This window comes from Tenrec ecaudatus, chromosome 1, assembly GCF_050624435.1.
Source record: "Tenrec ecaudatus isolate mTenEca1 chromosome 1, mTenEca1.hap1, whole genome shotgun sequence".
Lineage (NCBI taxonomy): Eukaryota > Metazoa > Chordata > Mammalia > Afrosoricida > Tenrecidae > Tenrec > Tenrec ecaudatus.
Window position 1 is genome coordinate 116,489,944 of NC_134530.1, and position 24,290 is coordinate 116,514,233.

Here is a 24,290-nt window from a genome sequence, read left to right on the forward strand (position 1 = left end):
CTTCCTGGTCCCTTTTACATGGTTTAATGGAGAACGTAGGAACTCTTAAGGCTTGCTTTCTACCTCATACCAGATACGAAAAATTACTTTGAAACCGATCATAAAGGAAGTTGTGAAACCACTAAAGTTTAGAGAACACTGAAGTTCCAGAGGAAAACAGGAGATTATCATGTTATTGAGATCTAAAAAATGGAAGCTAATAATCACTAGGCATAAGATTGCTAAACTGGACTCAACTGAAACTGACAGAACTATTGCTTATCAAAACACTTAACCTAAGAGAAAAAGATAAAAGTAATCTTCTAGTAAGAGGGCACATGCTAAACAATGAATGAATTCCCTCTCAAAAGTGAGCTCCAAACAGCTGATTTTGTATTAATACAGTATCTGTGAAACATACCGTTTTCATAATCAATCTAGTAACCATATGCATTTGTCAGTCATGTCGGTTAAACTAATTTATACATTATTGGGAATGGTTAGTTTCAGTGTTTTTTTAAAAAAAGACATTATAGGATCCAGAAAAATCCTATCGCACTGATGAAACATACAACTTTCCTCTAGTTCTTTAATGTTTCCCCCACTATCATGATCCCAGTTCTATATTACAAATCTGGCTAGATCAGAGGATGTACACTAGTACAGATAAGAGCTGGAAACACAGGGACTCCAGGACAGATAGACCCTTCAGGATTAATAATGAAAATAGAGATACCAGGAGGATAAGGGAAAGGTGGGAGGAGAAAAGGAGAACCAATCACAAGTATTTACAGATAACCCCCTCCCAGGATGACGGACAACAGAAAAGTGGGTGAAGGGAGACATTGGTCAATGTACAACATGAAAAAAAATCATAAATTATCAAGGGTTCATGAAGGAGGGAGAGGAAAAAATGAGCTGATACCAAGGGCTCAAGTAGAAAAAATTGTTTTGAAAATGATGATGGCAACAACTGTAAAAATGTGCTTGACACAATGAATGTATGTATAGATTGTGATAAGAGCTGTATGAGCCCCCAATGATTAAAAAAAGAAAATTCAAAACCTTTTAATACCTTAATTATGTTGTCTATTATTAAGCCAACAATTCAAAACTAGTATAAAATAAGTAAAAAAATATAGGTGCTACAATATGTGATTATGTAAGTTATGGTCTTTTGGATAAATCCTATTGAAAATTTAAGAAGGAAGTCACACGTTGAGCTTTAATTAAAGATTTCATAAACAATTCCATTTTTAAATTTAAGCTAGGAATGAAACATTTTCCCATAATACATAAAATATGCTTTAAACTACAAAAACCATCCAGTCTTTAGAACTTTTTCTTAAAGCCAAGGTTAATCTTCATGACTGACAAATGCAGAACATTTAGAAGTGCAACTCAATTTTACAATTCCTATAAAAATTAGTATTTATAAAAAGTATGTTAGAAGTGATTTCCTAGCGAAAATTTCAATACTCCTCAAATATATCATTACATTTAAAATATATGAAAACACTTTAATGGAAAATTTTCATTTCTGCCTTTTATAATAATAAAAATTTATACATGAAAATATAAAGAAATACGTAGAATTGGGATTTAAAACAAAACTTTCAGAGTTAAGATTTAACAATACATGTAGTCAAATTGTGATCCAAAACAAAGCAATAAATCCTGGAAAATGGCCTGCTTATTTCAAGATTATTAAAAACAGAATTACCACCAAAACACACGCACACACACAACAAAAAACAATTTGTTCCAGTTATTTCAACTGAAGCTTCGTTCGCTTTAAAGAATGCAAAGTACAGAAAAATCTATTTAAATATGGTTTAAACTAAGATTTTTTTCTGTAAGGATTAAAATAATAAAACAAGGGATGTGAAAAGCCTCAAATGGGTAGTAATGACTGATCCAGGTTAATTGTCATACGGTTAACAACTGAGAACTTTAGGTGCATCCCAGCCCATCAGGCACTCCTCCAACGTCAGAGGGGCTCTGGAAGCTCAGAGAAGCCCAACCAAGTGTAGAGATAATCTCTTCAGTTCACTGGTAGCATTCTCATCAGTTTGACTTTATTATTGAATAGCAATAGCAGCTGAATCCTGGAAACTCCATGAAAACGTCAACCATATCTAAATCAAATAGAGGAATGCTCCCTATGAAAATTAGTCTAGAAATACAAAAAGGTTAAAAACAGTTACAACACTGAAAGACACACCTGACTAGAAAATACTGAGAAATACATGGCCAAAATAGTTTATATTTAGCTGTCCTAAATTCCCATGTCCTTTAAAAAATTCTATTTACACAACATGCCTACATTCTTTTAAAGCATAATGCCTAGGGGGCTTCAAAAACTCGGTGGAAAAATTCTGTTACCATTGAATTCAATTAGTCTATACAGGTTTTGGAGTTCCTATGTAGTTCTTTTAAAATACAAGTATCAAATGTTAATAAATGAAATCAGTACAGTGATTTTATAAAAAGATTTATATTCTTTGAAACATCTTTGATAAATTTAAGTAACTAAAAGGTAGGAAACTGTCATTGTCCTGACACAGCACGTGATCTTAAGGGAAGAAACATCTCACTTGAGTTTCCACAAGTTTCTCCTTCTAATTGCAGTTCTGGTGGCAAAGGAGGGGCCCCAGGGTCTCCAGGCCTAGGAAGAGACACTGAAGAAAAAACAGTATTATCAGTTCTGCCTACTTCTAGAACAGGTAAATTCAGAGATGAGTCAGTAGAAAAAAAGGGGGCTGTGCTGGATTCTCCTTCCGGATGGTATATGTCAGTGGATGCCCGCAGTTTCTCAGAGAAGTTACTCTCATCAGAATTGGGTCCAGAGAGGTTGTTTGTAGCTTCATCTGGGTAAGGCTCACAGCGGCTACATTTCAGTCCTGAAATAAAATTATTCACATCTATTAAAGTCAGGTTAATAGATTACTGCCAGAAAAGTAACTAAAAGAACACAAAACCGAATCCATGTCCATTTTGTTAATTTAAAATTTAAACAGGGCATGCATTAAAATTTTGTTCAGTTATCTTGAAGCTACTTCCCCGACAGAATCTTTAAGTCAAAGATAGCCCCTGAAGTTTTCCTGAACAGTTTAGTTTACCTAGTAAGAGTGTTTACCTTCAGCATTGTCTTTTAAGGACCATCTATCAGTGGTTCTCAACCTTCCTAATGCCACGACCCTTTAATACAGTTCCTCATGTTTTGGTGACCCCCAACCATAAAATTATTTTCGTTGCGACATCATAACTGTAATTTTGCTACTGTTATGAATCATCATGTCAATATCTGATATGCAGTATATATTTTCATTGTTAAATATTGAACATAATTAAAGCATTGTGATTAATCACAAAAACAATATGTAATTGTATATGTGAAAAATTTTTTCTATTTATTTCTAATGACAAATAAATTTATGTCTTAAAGCATGGTATAACATAGGTAACAGTCTTACTATAATGTATGTTAATATGTGTTTTCTGATGGTCTTAGGCGACCAGTGAAAGGGTCCTTCAAACCCCCCAAAGGGGTCACGACCCATAGGTTGAGAACCGCTTGATCTATATGGCCTCAAATTGACAATGGTAACTCAGATTAGCTAGGAACATTAGGGACAGTGAGTACGTTAACTGGGGAGATGCAACTCAGAAAAGGAGGCATCAAGGGCTCCACTAGAATATAATCAATGTAGCTAAGTGGTACATGTAGCAACTGCTGAGTTGTTGCTTACTTTGCTGTGTATATTCTCAACCCAAAAATATTATTTTTATAAATTGATTAATGCCAAGGACTAATTCTTGAAGTGGAAGGGAGTTCAAGGTCATCTGGTATAGCTTTTATTAGAAATAATTGAGGCATATAACAAAACCTGCCCAACATTCTAGGGTTACTTTGTGATATGGTGAGAACGGGAATCGGATCTCGTCACATGAAATGGGCACTGATCTGCTTCTCAAACTAATTATTTACTTTTTTAACTGGCAGTTATTTCCATCAAAGAATTTTATTCTATCTAAAGGATGTAGCCAATAATTGTCTCAGGATGAAACAATGAACACAAACTTAGTAAACAAATAACAAATTGTGATTTCTGTTTAAGATGACTTAAGATCTATAAAACCTACAAGTGGTTCTCAACCTATGGGTCGTGACCCCTTTGGGGGATTCAAAGGACCCTTTCACATTTTTCCCAAGCCCATCACCATCACAATACACGCCAGCACTTCTGTCACATGCTACAGAAATGGTTTTCTTAAATATGGCATCCAGAAGGGAAATGGCCAATGTGCAAAGTATACAAGTGTATAGAGGCCGTCCTTGACTTATGAATTTGTTACAACAAGCTCCACTTATGAATATCCTTTCTTTTTTCCAAGGTACATGCGATAGTTTATTGTGCCAGCCTGGCTGATAAACACAAGTAGGATTAATTGAAGGGCGGAGGGATAAATGGTTCAGTGAGCCTCACCTTGCTTGTTCTGTGCCTCGTTTAAAGGGGTACACTACCTGTGGGATGCCTAGCCTGTGCACTGTGTCGCTGTAAGTTGAGGTCCCTTTAATCCCACATGATTGGAATGTTCGTCTCTGGAGCTGGGGACCGACAGTTGGTGACAGTTGGGGACCTGCCTTGCTATTTGCTGCCTGGGTATGTACATAGCCCAGCTCGCTCTACAGAAAGGGACTGGCAACTGGCGGCTCTCAAGCCTTAAAGGACTGCTAGTGTCTCACTGCTTTATAATTTAACTGTTAATTTCTTGTATTATCTATCTGTACATAATTTATCGGTTCATTTCTTGTATTATATATCTATCTTTATAAATATATTTATATATAATTACTAGCAATCTGGTTTTGTCTCTCTAGAGAACCCTGTCCAATACAGTACATCTTTGAGTAAGCAATCTGTACTATTTACCATGCTGCAGCCTGATCTCAGTGCTATGATTTACTGTTCAAAACACACCTGTAAATTAAGGTTATGAACTGGGATATAATGGAGTCATTGCCGGTGTAAGGAGTCAAAGTGCACAGAAAGCCACGCAGTGTTCAATTCTAATGAAATAAGAGAAGTGAACTGGCGATTTCTGACTGGAAATGCCGACCACAATCCCGGGGATAACCCACAGGGGCTTCGTGCCTTCCACAAGTCAGTCTGGCATCGGACAAAGTGCCAACACTGTCCAACTCTTGGAGTAAGTTTTCATTATCTGTACATTTTATGTATGCATGAACATAATACAATATATCCTTAAGTTCACAGGTAATGTTCCCAACCCCTAAAGGAAAGATTGGTTTGAAAAAAATACTAATTTTAATAAAAAGGCTTAGTAATAATGAAAACTAGAAGGAAAAAAAAGGGATTTGACTTACATTAGAACCAATTTATGAGAGAATCAACTGAACAGAGCGCCTAAGTCAGGAACTATCTACATTTAGAGAGTGTGAGAACCTTAATGGAAGAGCCCTAAAATATACATTTCTGTATTCCCACTGCCAAGAACAGGTGGAGGAAAACCATAGCACATGCATATTTAAATTACACACCGCAGAGAATGAATTTAAATTGTGCAGACAATTCTACATAGTGCTCCATTGGTGAGTAAGGGTGAGATGCAACAGGTGCATTTGGTATTTATTCCTTTAATTAGTCTCAGGGCCAAGCCTCTCAGTGTGCCTACTTTCCTAGAGTGAGTTGACTCTTAGTGTTTAAAGTTATGATTATTTTACACAGCGTGATTCCTATAAACATATCATATATACTTGTGTATAAGCCGAATTTTCCAGCACATTTTAAATGCTGTTTTTGTGGTAAAAATAGGTGCCTCAGCGGATATTTGGGTTGGCTTATACTTGAGTATATATGGTAAGCTTATTCTTCATCTTATGTTTCTACTAGTGGGAGAAAAACAAGCAGTTACCAGAAACCAATCCAAATCTACTGCCATTAAGTTGATCTGGACTCAGAGCTTGGTTTCCAAGATTATATATTTATAGGAGTAGACAGTCTCATTTTTCTCCTGCAGAGCAGCTGGTGGGTTTGAACACCAACTTTGTGGTTAGAAGTACATAACTTACCTGGTAACAATATTTTGTCTGTATACTGTTCATGTGTGATGTACATAATCGTCAGACTAATTTTGAATAGATTAAATTTTACATTCTACTTATTACAGTTAGAAACAAACACTTGCGTGTACTGAGACTTCACTATAGAAGTGTTCTATAAATAATGTTAAGGAAATAAAACACAAGCTGAGTAGTATTTCACTTTTCCAATGTAGTATTGTTACATGTCAGTAAATCAATTTCTACTCATAAAGATCCTATATGACAGAGCAGAACTGCCCCATAAGGTTTCCTAGGCTGTAAGATTAAAAAAAAAAAGTTTCATTGTGGCTTGGATCAAAGTTTACAGAGCAAACAATGAAACATAAAATAATTTGTAAATTAAATTATAAAATGCGTATATACGGTTGAATAGGAAACTGTAGACACACATTTTATTTAAGGACACTAGTTGCAATTCTCTCAATGTAAATCTTTCCACTTCTTCCTTTGGTTCCCATCTTCTATTTGCTCATCTTTCCAGCCTTCTAAACTTTTTTTTTTGGGAAAATACCCTTTTACTTTTGTATGGTTGACTGTGCTAAGAAGTATGTTTTTCAGTGTTACTGGTCACTGGACAGACCAGTCTATTGTTTGGCTGAAAAGAGATTTCCAGCAGTGGGTTCAGTCCCAGGATTGGGGATATCTAAAAACCATAGTTTTGGAGGTTCAAACCAGTTAAGTCTGGCCTTTGTGGTTTTCAATTTTGTTCTGTATTTTTCCCCCACTATGTCCAGGACCTTGTATTATAATCCCAATCAGAAGTAGTGGTAAGCAGGCACTATCTAGTTCTGGACTCAGGCTAGTGGAGGTTGTAGCTTATGTAGTCCATTGCATTAATTGCTTCCTTGAGTCTTTGATTTTCTTTATCTCAAGCGAGGAAAGACCAGTTGTATCTTACTAGGCTGCAATCTTTATAGGAGCAGATTACCATGTCTTTTCTCTTGTGGAGTTGCTGGTGGGTTTGAACTACAAACCTTTTGGTTAACAGTCAAGTGTTTAACCCGTATGAAACTAACATTCTTCTATATGCTATCAGGTGTGGTAGTTACATAATTTCATGTCAAGTTAAAAGTGTACAGCTGGGGTCTAGCCTGTCACAGCCTGATGGCACCTCTTTGTGGGCGTGTCTTCTTCAAAAAGAGGGTCCTGGGAGCCTTGCTCTCTCTCTGCCTTCACCTTCGAGCTGGCAAGCCACAGAGACCTACGTGAGCCACGTGATGCTTCCCTTGTCATTGGATCCACAAGACTTTGCACCCACCGGCCTATGATCTTCCTGCCTTTTGCTTCATTGCATGAGGCTGCATTGAGTCTGAGGAGGGATTTATGGACTAGTATTGGACTTAAGGACTCCATTTGGATTAGGCTGTGATGTTTTCCTGATATATATAATTACTTCTTGATATAAAGCTCACTCTTACACATATGAGTATCTCTGGATTTGTTCCTCTAGTCAATCCTGCCTAATACATTTTATAAGACAAACAAATCTAACAGAATCCTGAAACTTAATGTTTTCACTAAAAGCAAGCAACATTTTCTAGGATTAACTTTGCATCTTAATTTTTAAATTACCTCTTAGTTATCTTACCTTTCAGATGTTCTAGTTTTATATTCCTAAGTTTTAGCACTTCATCTGTAATCTTCTGGATCAGGAAGTTCTGTGTTTTTTCACGCCGAATAGATTCAAGCAGTGTATCTAGTCCTTTGGGGTTTTCTTGTAAATAGTCTAACAATTTCCCAGCTCTTTTTCTACTTGATGTTCGACAAGAAATTTCTTCAGTGTCTTCTCTACTGAGTATTTTTTTTGCACGTAGATGATCAAAATGTCTTTCAGCTATGATTTTTTCACACAGGTATACACGTAAATTTTCTAATGCCTAAAAGACAAAATGTTATTTTTTAAAACAAGAAAATTATACACAGGAATACTCAGGAATTTCTAGTTAGTGTAAGAAAATTTCCTAAATGAGGAGGCCCAGGCCCACCATAATGCATGTCAGTTGGGATGAAGGTCTGCCTGGTAGATACAAGCAGGTCCCAGACTAGATAGTCCTTCCCACTGCAGTCCTAAAACAGGATGGTCTGCTTAAGGAGCCTTTCAAGGGTAAGAATGAGAAAAGGCTGCCATGCTTTCTAGATATCATTTAGTAAGGAGTTAAGGATTATTCAGTAGTAGGAAGCATAACAGTAAGAGTTCTCCAAGTTTACTAAGTGTGGTAATTACATAATTTTATGTTAACTTGAAGATATATAAAAGTTCAGGGGTGTCAATCAGGTCACAGGCTGATGGTGACTCCTGTGGGTGTGGCCTTATAAAGAGGGCCCTGGGAAACTCCCTGTTCTCTCTGCCCTCACCTTCCTGCTGGCTGACGGTGTGCCACCAGAGCCACTGTTGGACCCACATGACTTTGCATGCACCATCATCCTGTGATCTTCCTGCACTCTGCATCATTGCATGTGACTGTGTGAGTCTAAAGAGGGACTTATGGACTAGTATCAGACTTAGGGACTTGATGGGACTAGGCTGGGATGTTTTCTTGATATATAATTACTTCTTGATATAAGTGCTTTCTTACACATATATGGGTGTCACTGGATTTGTTTCTCTAGTCAACCTGGCCTAACACACTCACTTCCTCAGGTTTTTACTAATCATTCCATCTTCCTACATGGAAACCATTCAAGAAAGAAACTGAAAGACATCAGTTAGAAAGACGACAAACTAACTTATGATTCAGTCTTGGTGGAAAGGGAACAGAATTTTGTGTGTGTGTGTGTGTGTGTGTGTGTGAGAGAGAGAGAGAGAGAGAGAGAGAGAGACAGAGAGAGAGAGAGAGACAGAGAGAGAGAGAGAGACAGAGAAACAGTGTGAGAGAGAAATTTAAAGAAATAGTGAATATTGGAAGAAATGAAAGAAACCACAGAAAACAAGCGTAGACCTGAGAAGTGGTTGCTGCTATGGTTATGTGTCCTCTTGGTTTAATTTCTACTCGGAGTTACAAAACAATATGGTATGCCCTAGGGAAAAAGACTACATAGAACAAGTACTGAGAAAACAGAGGAAACACACCGTCACCCGCAGGACCTGGGGAACTTACAGAGGTGGTGTGCAGCTGAGCTAGACACTCGAAGGCGGGTAGCTGTACATATAAGAAGATTGTAAAAGAAGCTGGGATAAAAAATGGGTTTGTTCACAAGATTTTTATAACACACTGAAGAACATACATTTCCCTACAGCCAAAAAGGAGACACTGAGATAATTTTTGAAAGGGACTGAAGGGAACAAAAACTGCTGTCAAAGGAAGACTGCTGTGGTAAACTTTGTTAAGCACCTGAATTTAAACTATGGAATTAAAGTAAAGACTTGGAGAACCTCTACTTATGGTTTATCATCTATATGCTGGTGATTCTTAAATTTACCCATAATCAAGACAAACGCAGATCACACAGCTCTGCTTGCTCAAAGTGAGGATAAACAGCGTGGACTGTAACCTTCAGTATGTACTACAAAAGTAAAGAGAACCCCAATCCTTTACAACTGAACAATATCATGATAAATGAAAGACCCGTCCTTGGAAAGGGAGAACGCAATCAGAGAAAGACCAGCAACGAGCTGGACTGAGACACTGGCTACAACATATAAAGATCGTGAGAACGGCACAGCAGGAGCAGGCAGTGTTTCCGACTGTTGTCTGTAGGGTCGCTGTGAGATTGACTCAAGAGCACCTAGCAACAACCACTATCAAGACTGAGGGACCTTTTCCACTGATGGGACTCTCAAAGGTACTTAAAATTTAACATGGCCCCAAACAAATTTGTTCTCATCCTCTATCCTTCCACCTCACTTGTAAGCATCAAAATCCATCTACCCATGCAATAAACCTAAGTCTTTGTTGCCTCTATTTCACTCACGTGTTCCAGCTCATCACCCATGTGCTCAGTCTTGTCATTCTAACCTTCATATTTATTTAATCTATCTTTTGGTTTCATCTGTATTATTACCATTACCCTAGTTAAGGATTTCATCTTGCTTGGATCCACAATAAATGTTCATGGAAGCAGCAGTCAAGAAAACAAATGATGAACCGCGTTAAGTAAATCTGCTACACAAGACCTCCTTAAAGTGCTGAAAAGCAAGGAGGCTTCTTTGAGGGCTAAGGTGCACCTGACCCAAGCCATCGTACTTTCAATTGCCTCATGTGCATGTGAACATTGGATACTGAATAAGGAAAACGGAAGAAAATCAATTCAAATTGAACTACAGTGCAGACCATACCATTGACTGCCAAAAGAACAAACATGTTATCTTGGAAAAAAGTATAGCCAGAATGCTCCTTAGAGGTGAGAAGTTTTGTTTGCTGGTAAAGAATAATACAAGCTAATCTGTCTTGGAAGAAGTACAACCAGAATGCTCTTTACAGACAAGGATGGTGGGACCTGGTCTCACAATCTTTGGGCATGCTGTCAGGAGAAAGCAGTACCTGGTCAAGCGGAGGGGCAGTGAAAAAGAGGAAGGCCCTTGATGAGACAGACGAACACAGTGGCTGCAACAATGGGCTCAAATGTAAGAACAACTGTGAAGATGGTGCAAGACTGGGCGGTGTTTTCGTCTGCTGTACACAGGGTGGTTTTGGGTAGGAACCAACTCATTGGCACTTAACAATAACAACAGTTTGGGCTACGAGGACATTGGCTGCTCAGTGGTAGAATTCTTGTCTTCTATGTAGGAGATGCAGATTTAACTTCCAAGCAATGCACCTCATGTTCAGTCACCATCCATAGGTCAGTGGAACCTTATTTATTGCTGAGGCTAAACAGATTTCAAGGGAGATGCCAGACAAAGATGGAGTAGAAATAATGGCCTGGTGATCTATTTCTGAAAGACAGCCAATGAAAACCCTATGGATCACCAGGTCCGATCATGGGGATGGCACAGGACCAGGCAGTTTCACTCTGTTGTGTGTGATCATGATTAAGAAGTGTAGGCTGACTAGACAGCAATTAACAAAATAATTTTAGGCACTCATTATATCTTATGTGGGTAACTACCACCCGATTTCCTAACTTATTAATTCCAATTTCTACTGGAAACATCACAAGATTTTTAAAAATAGAAACTGAATATGTGGAGTATTATGAGTTCTCCTAATATTGAAATTTTAATTTAATAACACACCAACTTCACACACAGGGTTCTTGGAGCACATAACCCCTGGCTTTTGGACAATGTTCCTCAAGGATGGTAGAAGAGTAGATAGGAGTGCAGCCCTGAGTCAGATCAATATCGACATAAATCTTGACTCTGTCACGTATTCCTGTGAAAGCTGGAACAAGTTACTTAACCTCGTTAAAGATCAGATAGATTACTCATCAATAAGGTAATGATGAATATTTCACAAGATCCCTAGAAAGAACAGAACAAGGGCATACTATATGGTTTAAAATCAAGAAAGGTGTGTGCAGGTAAAGTGGTGGAGTAATGGAACAGGAAGGCCTCTTTTTATTGGCTCCTCTTCATCGTATTTATTCAATGCTGAGCAAATTACCAGAGAAGGTGGCTTATATGAAGAACGCAGCATTAGGATTGGAAGAAGGCTTATTAACAATCTATGATACGCAGATGACACAACCTTGCTTGCTGAAAGTGAGGAGGACTTGAAGCACTCGATGAAGATCAAGGATTACAGTCTTCAGTATGAATAAAAACTCAATCTAAAGAAAACCCAAATCCTTACAACTGGACTATTAGGTGACACTGTGATAAATGAAGAATGAAGTTTTCAAGAATTTTGTCTTGTTGGATCCACAGGCAATGCTCATGGAAGCAGCAGTTAAGATATTAAATGACGCATTGCATCGGGTAAGTCTGCTGCACAAGATCTCTTTCATGAGTTAAAAAGCAAGGATATTCCTTTGAGGGATAGATGCAGCTGACCCAAATCATGGTGTATGTTCAATTACCTCACATGCAAGTGTGAGTGGGACATGGAATAAGGAAGACTGAAGAAGAGATACATTTGAGCCGTTGTGCTGGTGAAGAATGCTGGAAGCACCAAGGACTGCCAACAGAACAAGCAGATCTGTTTTGGAAGTACAGCTAGAATGCTCCTTGCGGCAAGAATGGTGAAACCTTGTCTTAGTCACTGGCATCATGCTTGGTATAGACACAGTGGCTGCAACAATGGACTTGAACATGAACAATTGTGAGGATGGCACAGGCCTGGGCAGGGTTTCTGTAGTACATAAGGTCAGTGGTTGCTATGAGTCGGAACTAATTCGATGACACCCAGCAACTTGAGGAAAATCCAAATCCTTTATTAATTGCCATCTTTAAGTCCCTTCAGATCTGGGTCACACCCACCTTCCTAACTCTACCTCAGGTCATCCTCTGATGCTTGCCTGTTTCAGTTCCTTTGCAAATTCTATGTTCCTAGTATATTCTCTTGATAATATTACAGACTTCCCAAGATGACTTTAAATGTAACTTTCTTTGATCATCCTACCTCAAGTAGACTACCCTGGTTATTTTCTCAGCACCTGTCTGCCTCCTTCCCAGTACTTATCCTAATTTGTAGCTATACATTGGTTTTAAACCAGGACCAATCATATTTTGTTCACTGTTGTATACCACACACTTAGCAGAAAGCCAATTAGACAGTCTTTTGTATGAATTTAACATTCTGTCTCCCTTGCTCTAAGAAACTGAGCTCTTTGCCAAAATAGGATTTTTTTGTGGTTTTTCCTTATGAACAGTTAGAATCAACTATAGTACTAACCTCATAGTGATATGTAATCTATATTTATCAAACTACACTAATTCAATCAATGAGATGAGGTAAATGAGCTTAGAGTGAAGAAGGGATTTCTAGGAGGATGGATAGTGGTACACCACTGATAGAGCAGGAAGAGCAAGTACAGTTTTAGACAAAGTGAGCAAATCTGCAGAATATAAAAGGAGACTTCCATTAAATAGGTGATAGTATTGGTCTAGAGTTGAAAGAGAAGCAATTCCATATAGAAGGCGATTATAAAATGTTTAGTGTCTTACGGGAAAAAAACTCTAAGAAAAACTGTGCACACACACAGAAAAAGAAAAAAAATGTGCACACACATTTTTCACATAAATTTCTGAAATTCATCTATGGTTTAATCATAATTATCAATCTCTGATATGGATGTAAATATAAACAATAAAGGCAGATACTATCAATGAATGAACAGGGAAAAGAAAGGCCTAGAAGCCAATGTTTACATGTGTATTTGTGCACAGGTCTCACCTCCTCCTACTTATGTACCTTCTCAGCAACTGTACAATGGGAACAAGGAAGTCTCCCTCAGATTAAACATGAACACAGTAACTTGGGTAGCACCACACCTGGAACATAGTAAAGTCTAACACCTGAAGTGGGTTTCTAAATATGACAGCACTCAGCTTTATCTCAGCTAGATTGAAAAGCAGGACCTGATGTTAATGTGAGGCATCCTCTCTGAGCCAAGAATAGTACCTAGCACATTATGAGTCTTTTATGAATTATCTGCTGCATGAGGAAACTAAGGCACAAATCCCAGTCATAGTTTAATTTCCTGTTTGCTAATGAGTCACACCAATTGTAATGAATATAGTGTAATAAATCTTACAGAGAAGAGGAAGTTGAGAGTAAACTATGGAATACTGCAATGTTCAGTCAAAACACCCTTCACGGGGCGTTTGTTTTCTTCTGAATATAAAGTACCTTAGTGATGTTTGTGTATATCTCAAATGGCAAAGCAAGTGACTAAAAGTAAAGGAGATAGGGAAGCAAATCATTCGTCAACAAAGCCGTTCCTTACAAATTAATATTAAAGCATTTGCAGTCCTGCAACAACTAGCCAGTAGGGCATAATTTAGCTAGTGCATATTTCCAATGTTAACCTGTAAATTAATTCTCAGCTACTAGTGTTCAGTCCCCCACCCCCTCAATTTAAATGTGTGGGTGTTCGCTTACTAGGGGAATTCCCGTTTGTGCTTTCAGCTGTTGAGCTTCCCCCCAGGCCCTCTGCAAGTTTCAAATGTTGGAGCCACTCCTCTCTAACTGGCGTTAAGTGTAGCTCTCTGGGTTAGGACCGCAGCACTCGGTCTGACTCAGGGATGGACTTGAGCCACTGATGATGCCCAAACTCCAACCAAACCCACAGCCATAAGTCGATTCCGAGACCGAAAATCTTCACGGGGGCAGATAGCTTCATCTTTCTCTCGCAGAGCAACTGCCGGGGTTGGGTTCGAGCCGCCCGCTCTGCTGTCAGCCAGCGGCCCAATGCCCGAGCCGCATCGCTACTGGGGCTCTTTTCCAAGAGTGCAGCGAGAAGGAAGATCAAGCAGGAACGAGTGAGGGGTGAGCGGGGGAAACGCTCCCCCGCCGCCGGGGGCTAGCGCCGGGATTTCCGGGTCCTGAGGGATCGTTGCACCCAGGTCCCTGAGCCCAGACCTTTGCTCCTCCAAACCGGAGGCTCCACCTCCGCCTCGGATTCGGGGTTTCCGGTTCCCCCTCCCGAGGGGTGGCAGCCCGCCCCTGCTCCCTCTGGCCCCTGGGCGGACGCCGCTCTTGGGGTGCTACTCACGTCCTTCTTCACTTCAGTCAGGTCTTCCTCGGTGAGGAACGGCGCGGTGGGCTCCATGGAAAAGGCTGGCGAGGGCGCCTCTTCCGGGTGTAGAGCTCGGGTCGCGCCGCACCGCCCAGGCCTAGGGGCTTCGGCCTCGAGTAAAGGGGGAAGTAAGCGAGGCGGAGCGGCACAGCGAGGAGGGGCTGCCCCTTCAAAAACAAGAGCTTGGGGGACAGACCGTGGCGCTTCCGGCTCCGCCTCGGAGGCCGACGGCGCTCCTGACGCGGGGTTTCGACACCCAGGTAGAAGCCGGTCTTCGCGACTTCGGCGCAGCACCTCTGGGAGGCTGGCCCGTCGGCAGAGCCCGCCCCGCCACTGCTGTAGCCAATCAGTCCCAGCCTTTGGACCACGCCTGTTCCGGCTGCAGCCATTCCGCATCAGCTCCGCCCCCAACTGGCGCCACGTAAGCCACGCCTCCTCAGGGCGGTTGCTTCCCTGGTAAGGAATCACTTCCGTCAGTGGGACCCTCCCCACCTTCGCAGATTGCTCTTTCTGGAGTTCCTTGGGGTTCCTCCCCTTTGCCCAGACCTTATCCTGCAATACTTTTCCTGTTGCCACGTTTGCTCACTTAGGCTTTTAAATTATTTAGTCTCTCACACAGCAAAGTGAAAAAGGAACTACCATACCGTCTCATCATTTTAACACTCAATTTAACGTGTGCATACTTTTTGGTTACTATTTATAAACATTATTCGTTATGCATTAATCTGTTGAATGGAGCTGTATCTACTTTGGAGGGCTGCTGTGGGAATTAAATTATATAGGTAAGGCTCTTTAAAAAATTTAAAAATCATTTTATTAGGGGCTCATACAACTCTAAACAATCCATCCATACATAAATACATCAATTGTGTCAAGCACATTTGTACATTGCCATCATTCTCAACACCTGCTTTCTACTTGAGCCCTTGGTATCAGCTCCTCATTTTCCCTTCCCTCCCGCACCCTCCTCCCCCCTGAACTCTTAATAATTTATAAATTATTATTATTTTGTCATATCTTACACCTTCTGACGTCTCCTTCACCCATTTCTCCACTGTCCGTCCCCCAGCTAAGAGGTTATATGTAGACCTTATAATCTGTTCCACCTTTCTCCCTCACCTTCCCTCCACCCTCCCGATATCGCCACTCTCACCACTGGTCCTGAGGGGTTCATCTGTCCTGGATTCCCTGTATTTCCAGTTCCTATCTGTACCAGTGTACATCCTCTGGTCCAGCCAGATATGTAAGGTAGAATTGGGATCATGATAGTGTGTGTGTAGGGGGGAAGCATTCAAGAATTAAAGGATAATTGTATATTTCTTTGTTGCTACACTGCACCCTGACTGGCTCTTCTCCCTGCAGCCCTTCTGCAAGGGGATGTCCAATTTCCCACAGATGGGTCCTGGGTCCTCACTCCACACTCCCCCTCATTCACAATGCTATGATTTTTTTGGGGGGGTCTTTGATGCCTGATACCTGATCCCTTTGATGCCTTTGATCTCACAGGCTGGTGTGCTTCTTCCATGTGGGTTTTGTTGTTTCTCAGTTAGATGGCCACTTGTTTATCTTCCAGCTGATAGGACTCCAGATTCTATATATTTTGACAGCTGGGCACCGTCAGCTTTCTTCACCGCATTTGCTTATGCACCCACTTTGTCCTCAGCGATCTAGTTGGGACAGGCTGGTGTGCTTCTTCCATGTGCAGTTTGTTGTCTCTCAGCTAGATGTCTGCTTGTTTATCTTCAGGTCTTTAAGATATAGCACCTGAAGTCTTAGGTAAGGCTCTTAAAGGTACCTGGCATGTTGTAAGCACTCAATTCATGAGCATAATCTTGTGCAACTCAAACATTTGTTAAGTACTTATTAATATGCTCCAGGCATCTTGTTTTATAAGAGTTCTCCCATTTTTTTAGGGATACCGATTTTCGCATTCAGTCTGTGTCTTAATCTGCTCCAATGGTCCAGGGCAACAATACTCAAAATGGTACTCTAACTAATAATAATAGAATTATGTATACAAAGCAACAGTGTCCTGAGGTGGTGTGATTGGTTTATGTGCTCTGCTGTTAACCTGAAAGTTGGCAGTTTAAACCCACCAGCTACTCTGGGAAAAAAGATGTCACAGTAAAAATTGGAAATGACCCAGTTCATTGCTATCTAGTCTAAACCGTCTATGGGTTTCCAAAGCTCATGTTTCTTTCTTGGAGCAGTTGGTGGTTTCAAACCATTGACCTTGCAGTAGCAGTCCAAATTATAACCCAGTAGGTTACCAGGGTATCTTAGGGTTACTATGGCCAGAATCAATTCCACAGCAATGGCTTGAGTTTTGAAATGATATGTAAGCAGAATGGCACATAATTTCCCTATGAATCCACTGGAGGTTTTGAGCAGCCAGCTTTTCAGTTAATAGCGCAGAGCTTAACCACTGTGCCACCAGGAACCCAAACCCTGCTGCCATCAAGTCGATTCTGACTTCTGGTGACCGTGTGTAGAATTTCTAAGATGATAAATCTTACAGGAATCGACATGATCTTTCTACTGCAGAGTGACTAGTGGGTTTGAACCAGCCATCTTGCACTTATCTGTCCAGTGCCTAACTCAAAGCAGCACCTGTTCCAAACCAAATGGTGACCGTGGAGCCAGTCCTGAATTGTAGCAATCCCAAGGACAGAGTGGAATTACCCCTGTGGGTTTCCAAGGCGACAATCTTTAAGGAAATGGAAAACTTCATCTTTCCTGCGGGTTGGCTGGTGGTTTTGAGCTGTAACCATTACCCCAGAAGAGGTCCCTTTGCCAACTATTAGAAGATGACCAATTGCAAGAGAAACAACCAAACGGAATTAGAATGAGGCTTTATGGACTGGGAGAATTAAACTTCAAAATAGGGTTGTTAACAAAGACCTCACTGAGAAATTGAGTTTTGAGTCAAGACTGAAAGACGGAGCCTAACGGACATCTGGTTAAAGCCTTTTTTTTTTTGTAGAACAGCCAAGAACAGACCAGCCTAGGAATAGCCTCCATTGTAGCTAGGATGGAGTGAGTAACCTTAAACTTTATTTAAAGTTCTTATACAACATGTATCAACATCCAGGATGCATTCGGGACATTATTCAGTATGGACACTTAACGTAGTGGGCCAAATGCATTGGACTGCTAACTGCACGTTCAGCAGTTCACAATCACCTGGGGCTCCCCAGGAGAAAAAGGAGGCTTCCTACTCCTGTCAAGAGTTTACAGTCTTGGAAATCCACAGGAACGGTTCTACCCTGTTGTATAGGATTACAATGGGTTGGAATCAACTCCTTGGCAGTGAGTTTGGAGTTTTGTTTGCAAACACCATATCTAGACAGCATCTGCTTTTTCTGTAAGCTTTGTGCCTTCGCTATCATTGTCACCATGCTGAGAGGGATTCACTTTAGTGTTTGGTCCACAGTCCACATTATTGGAAATCTCTCCATAGTGATTTAAATTCCTCTAGCATTGTCATCAATCTTATGCCTTCTAGTGGGGCCTTGCCTGTAAAATTGTGGGGAAATTTCCCTTTGTTTTGGAGGATCATTACAACACGTCCAAATTGCAAGCAGTTAGCATTCACTGATTTTCCATTCTCATGTTGTTTTCACTTCCAAATTTATACTTCCTTTTGCCTCTTCTTGTGGATAGCATTAGCACTGGTTTTGCTGCATTTGGTAGTCGTGATAAACTTTATGGCAGTGTTTTTGAAAGAAAATTAAGCAGGGAGATAATGCAACAGCACTCAAACACACGATACAGGAGATTGGAGATTGCTGTCTATGAGTTGAAGCATACACTGTTATATGGTGAACTTTTTAGACAGAAAGTATAGTACTGGGCAGTTACATAATCTCTTGTCAACTTGTGAAAGGTGGAGTCAATGAGGCCTCTGTGTGGGCATAGCTTTCTCTGAGGAATCTGGGAATTCCTGTCTTCCTCCCTGGAGGTGGGACACATACTCTCTCTGCTTCATCTTCCTGTTGACAAGCCACATGTAGCAATGCTGATGGCACCAGAGCCTTGGAGCTGAAGGAACCATGTGGAGACCCACGCCGGCGCTAAGGTGCTCCCACCGCCACTGGATCTAGAAGACTTTCCACCCATTGGCCTGTGATCTTCCTGCCTGCATTTGGCATAATTCCATGTGTTGCGTTGAGTCTGAAGAGGACTTTATAGATTGGCATTGGACCTATGGGATAATATTGAACTTATGAACTTGATCTGGGCTAGGCAGGGATTTTTTTTCTTAATATATAATTGATATAATATATAAAGCTCTTTCTTATATACATATGAGTCTCCCTGGATTTGTTTTCCTAGTCTACCCTAACACAAGTCCAATAAAAAATAAGTCAGCATCATAGTGATGTATTATGACTATCAAGATAAGGGGTCTTCCAAAACTCTGTGGAAAATATCCATCATCTTTTATTTTCATTTTCCACAATTCATATTATAGGTTATGTATGTACTATACTGTTATATATCTGGCAGCACAATAGCTTTGTGTACAAGAGATGGACATACGGTGTTCCTGTTCTTTGATCAGGATTTCTAAACTCTATTAAAACAAAAAATCTGTCTTGGAAGAAGTACAGTCAGAATGTTCTTTAGAGGCAAGGATGGTGTGACTCTGACACATGTCCTCTGGACATGTTATCAGGAGAGACCGGTCCCTGGAAAAGGATATAATACTTGGCAAAGTCCAAGAGCAGTGAAAAGAGAAAGACCCTTGAGAAGATGGATACATACATTGGCTGCAACAATGGGCTTAGACGTAAGAACGATTGTGTGGTTGGCACAGAACTGAGCTGTTCGTTCTGTTGTTCATTTAACTTGCCGGGGCTGTAGATGTATATGTGGTCAGATGTTACTTGAACATCCACTATGCAGTGCGTGATTGTGTATCTGTGTGAGGCTTTACTCTGACTGCGTTGAGTCACATGGATTTTACTCTGAACAGAGGCATGATTGGATTGTGATGTGAAGAGTGGCACTTCCACAGTTGCATGGAGGGAGGTAGACAAAGGGAGACTGGTTATTGGCATAAGCTAGGTCTCATAAAGTGCTGACGGGCCAGTTTGGTAACCATGTATGTGGTTCAGATAATTTGAAGAGAAGCTGGGGAAGTGACTTGATTCATTTTGAAAGGATTAGTCTGCCTTCTGAGTCGACTGTAGGGTCAAAGGCCAAAGTGAGGTTCCTACAGTGAGCCCAGGCTGACCTGAGAGTATTGTGCCCAGGGTGGGAGCAGTGGTTAGCACATTCCCATTGATATCTGAATGCTATAAAATTTACTTTAGACTTAACCTCATGAAGAGATCACTAAAGAGATGGGTGCTATAGCAAGGTGTGGTGAAGAAACTAGATGGTGCCCAGCTATCATAAAGAATAGTGTCTTCAGTCTTAAAGGCTTGTTTTCAAACAAGCAGGCATCTAAGTGATGAATCAAGTAAGTCTTCATAGAAGAAGCACGCCAGCCTGTATGATCCAAAGACTGTAAATAATATAAACCAAATCTAAAGAAGGCAATGGTATCAAAGGTTAAGTTGTGAAAACCTGGTCTTTAGAAGGGTAAGGATGACAGGTGAAGAGCAAAATCCATTTGCAGGGTCCCACCTGAGTGAGGCCTCTGATGAATCCCCTCCGATCATAGTTGAGGGATGTGAACATCCCTGTTATTAGACACAGAGTGTTGTAAAGTTGATTATGGCAGATGTAGTTATGTTAAAATGTATAGTCTTATCATTTGAACTCCCTTTTGACCCATTTTAGAGGTGTTACAGTTAAAAAAGAAGTCAAGCAGAAATCCATGTGGATTAAGCTGCTGGCGCATCCCCTGTGACCATGGACCAGGGATGTGATAGCCTCGTTAGTATGCAGAGTGCATTGGAAAATGTGTTCTTGCAGATGAAGTTAGGTCAAAATTTAGTACCCTGTCATTTGACCTCTCATGATCCATTTAAATTTGTTCTAGTTTTTATTATATTCTGCTTTGTTTTCTAGTAAGGTTTTTATCTATTTTATTTGTTACCCTTATTAGTTTTTAGATGTTTTCTGCATATGGAGTCCAGGATAGGCAAATCTATAGGGAGAGTAGCTGGATCCATGGTTCTTTGGGGGGGGGGGGGACGGGGTATGGCAGGGGAGGTTGTGGGGAAATGAGCTAATAACATTTAGTATAAGGATGAAGACAGTATTCTGAAACTGATTGTGGTGATGATTGTGTAACTAATCTTGATGTGATTTAACTGTGGAACTGTATGATAAGTGAGTGTGAGGTATACACAATAAAACTGTTGAAAAAATGTTTTTAATCGACATAATCCCGACGTAGCTGTAATGGCGGGCAGAGGTTTGGTGGCGGGAGAAGCTGCGATGGATGGGCCCCCCCCCCCCCCCCGCCTTTTTGATCCAGGTTATGAAGCACCTGGTGTGCGGGAAGCGGCCCTGGAGCAGAAGACTCGCCGGTGCTGCCCCACAAAGAATTACCTGAGCTCCCTGACAGCCCCAGATGATTCTGACACAGTGAGAAATGAGTTTGAAAGACTGGCTGCTCGACAACCAATTGAATTGCGCAGTATGAAATGGAATGACCATCGAGCCGTTCGGATTGAGAATTGGGAGCTAAGGTCACAGCATAGCGCACTGCTTGGAAATATGTACTGAAAACCTAGTTCGTTTGAACGCGCCCAGAAAGAGCTCCGGAAGCGACGGAAAGATATTCCAACGTAAACTGGCCACGATAGAACATGCAAGAACAGTTGGGTCTAAACTGAGAGAAACCAACTCAATTTGGGCATCCCTGGTTAGTAAGAATTATAAGATTGAACAGACTATTGTACAACTAGAAAATAAAATCTGTCAAATGAAGCAGCAACATGGAGAGGCAAAGAAAACATTCGACAAAACTTCTGAAGAAAAAATTGTTTTGTAAAAAGGGTGAGAATGATTGAACTATTGAATTATATGTAAATTATTTTTTTTAAAAAGAAAGAAAATTTTGATACGATAAATGAAGACAAACGTGTGCATAAGCAAATGTGAAGAAAGCTGATGGTTACCAGCTATCAAAAGATATAGCATCTGGGGTCTTGGAGGCTGGAAGATAAACAAGTGGCCATCTAGTTCAGAAGCAACAAAGCCCACATGGAAGAAACACACCAGCCTATGTGACCACAAGCTGTCGAAGGGACCAGGCATCAAGCATCAAGGAACAAAAAATCATATCATTGTAAATGTGGATGAGTGCAGAGTGGAGACTCAAAGCCCATTGGCAGCCAACCGGACACCCCTTTACTGAAGGGTTGTGGGGAGGAGATGAGCCAGGCAGGGTACAGGGTAGCAACGAAGAAACATCTAACTTTCCTCTAGTTCTTAAATACTTCCTCCCCCCACTATCATGATCCCAATTCTACTTTACAAATCTGGCTATACCAGAGGATGTACATTGGTACAGATGGCAACTCGAAACAGGGAATCCAGGACAGATGACTCCTCCAGGACCAGTGGTGAGAGTGGTGATGCCTGGAGGGTGGAGGAAATGTAGGTTAGAAAGGGGGAGCTGATTATAAGACTCTATGCATGGCCTCCTCCCTGGGGGATGGACAGCAGAGAAGAGGGCAGGGGGAGACGTTGGACAGTATAACAAAAGACAAAATAATAACAATTTATGAATTATGAAGGGTTCATGAGGTAGTGGGGAGTGGGGAGGAAGGGGGAAAACAAACAGCTGATATTAAGGGCTGAAGTGGAAGGCAAATGTTTTGAGAATGATGATGGCAACAAATGTACATATGCGCTTGACACAATGGATGTATGGATGGATAGTGATAAGAATTGTACGAGCCCCCAATAGAATGACTTTTTAAAAAAGAAAGAAAATTTTAAAGTGTATAATTAGAAAAAAAAGTATATTTACCTAGGTGGAGCATATGATCAGAAACAAGAATTACACAATGACTTTAAAATTTGATATTTACATTTCATAAAGACATCTATGATTTAGTAGCAATGAATACAAACAGGGGAGTTGGGTTTTTCCACAGACTAGTGGGCATATGAACGGTCCTGACCTTGAAGAACCAACAGCCACTATAGAAACTGTCAATGGCTAAATGTTTAGGAGCCACAAAACATATAATGGTTGTATTATTTCCATTTGTACATTTAGCTAAATTGCTTAAAATACAATTTTAGTTTGGTGTTATTATAGAGCCTAAAAAAACCCCTCAAAACTAGGCTTATAGAATAAGTGTGATTTTGACAATTTTGAGGCACTGTGGACTTTCTTGTTTTGTATCCAAGAGATTGTTATGAAAAGTTTTCAAAAATGCATGAGAATTTAAGAGGATTGAAATAGATGTGGTGAAACAAATGTGTGTAAGTTGTTGATTGTAAATGTTATGTCTACTTTGTAAATCTTCAGTTTAACTACAATAAAAACGTTTTTAAAGAAAATAATCTACATAATCCCTATACTTTAAAAAAAATTGGATTTTCCTTTACATAAGAACGGGGCGTATACTCAGGGAACATTCCTAGCCCAAGAAAATGATTATAGATTTTCATAACATATTTATACAAGTCCTCACCAAGAGGATATTGGTTCACAATACAACTCCTTACTTGTGGTAATGAACTGTTTCACCATGACTACCCACTTTGCTCATGCAAGACACGGTTCAGAATTTATCAAAGCAATTTTGAACACCTGTCCATTTTGATCTGGCCACATTGAGGTTGCTTTTGCTGTCTTTTGTAAACAAAAACTGAAAACACACTGAGAAGTATAAAGATGTTCACTACTCTGTTCACTACCAAGTTTTATTGGTGTTTTGTCATGCTTACTACTATTTGGTAACCAAAAGTTAATAGTGACCGAGACCTTGGATTCTTGGGTCTTCTTTTGTGGTTTTCAACAGTATTTTGTGGCAGTCCAATTTGAGAGTCTTAAGAGTGAAGGGGTGGCGTTTAGTCTGTCAATCAGGTCACAGCTTGATAACCTCATTTGGAGGGGCAAAGGAGAGAAATAGCTTGCTGGAGGCAGGACACACGCACTCACTCCTTGTGAGACATCTCCATTCAAAAGACACATGGACCTACACTGGAGCTCTGGAGCTGGAGGAGCCACGTGGAAATCCATGCCAGCGCTGAGATGTTCACACCATCACTGGATCCACAGACCTTCCACCTACTGACCTGTGGTCCTCCTACATTCGGCATCATTGCATGTGTTTCCTAAGTCTGAAGAGGACTTTATAGATTGGTATCAGACATATGGGCTAGTATCGGATTTATGGACTTCATCTGGACTGGGCTGGGATGTGTTCTCAATATTCAACTGCTCTTAGATATAAAGCTCTTTGTTAAACACATATGAGTGTCTACGAATTTGCTTCTCTAGTTAACTCAGACTAACACACTGCCCCTGTCTGTTCTTGACCATCATCACATTCTGGTACCTCCAGTCTCACCTTTCCTCCATCTTTGACATTCATTCCTGTATTTATCTGCCCAGTGACTCTCCTGCGCCAGAAGTGGG

At 40.5% G+C, this 24,290-nt stretch overlaps 1 protein-coding gene and 1 pseudogene across 1 annotated transcript; one reads left to right on the forward strand and one right to left on the reverse strand.

Annotated features, from left to right (window-relative positions):
• Positions 1–1,485: 1,485 nt before the first annotated feature.
• Positions 1,486–15,044, reverse strand: BCL10 (BCL10 immune signaling adaptor). Its single transcript, XM_075557829.1, has 3 exons — positions 14,708–15,044; positions 7,698–7,986; positions 1,486–2,882 (listed from the first exon to the last, which is right to left on the reverse strand). Exons 1-3 carry the CDS (start codon positions 14,762–14,764, stop codon positions 2,530–2,532), a joined length of 699 nt encoding a protein of 232 aa, XP_075413944.1. The 5' UTR covers positions 14,765–15,044; the 3' UTR covers positions 1,486–2,529.
• Positions 15,045–21,088: 6,044 nt separating this feature from the next.
• LOC142436680 (pre-mRNA-splicing factor SPF27 pseudogene) lies at positions 21,089–21,664 on the forward strand (annotated as a pseudogene).
• Positions 21,665–24,290: the final 2,626 nt, after the last annotated feature.

What these genes read in the sequence shown, in the direction of transcription:
- BCL10 (XM_075557829.1), bottom strand. Translation starts at nt 14,764, where the DNA reads ATGGAGCCCACCGCGCCGTTCCTCACCGAGGAAGACCTGACTGAAGTG. An exon ending in TGACTGAAGTGAAGAAGGAC is followed by an intron (nt 7,987 to 14,707) that starts GTGAGTAGCACC and finishes TTTGTCTTTTAG; the next exon opens with GCATTAGAAAATTTACGTGT. An exon ending in AAAACTAGAACATCTGAAAG is followed by an intron (nt 2,883 to 7,697) that starts GTAAGATAACTA and finishes ATTTTATTTCAG; the next exon opens with GACTGAAATGTAGCCGCTGT.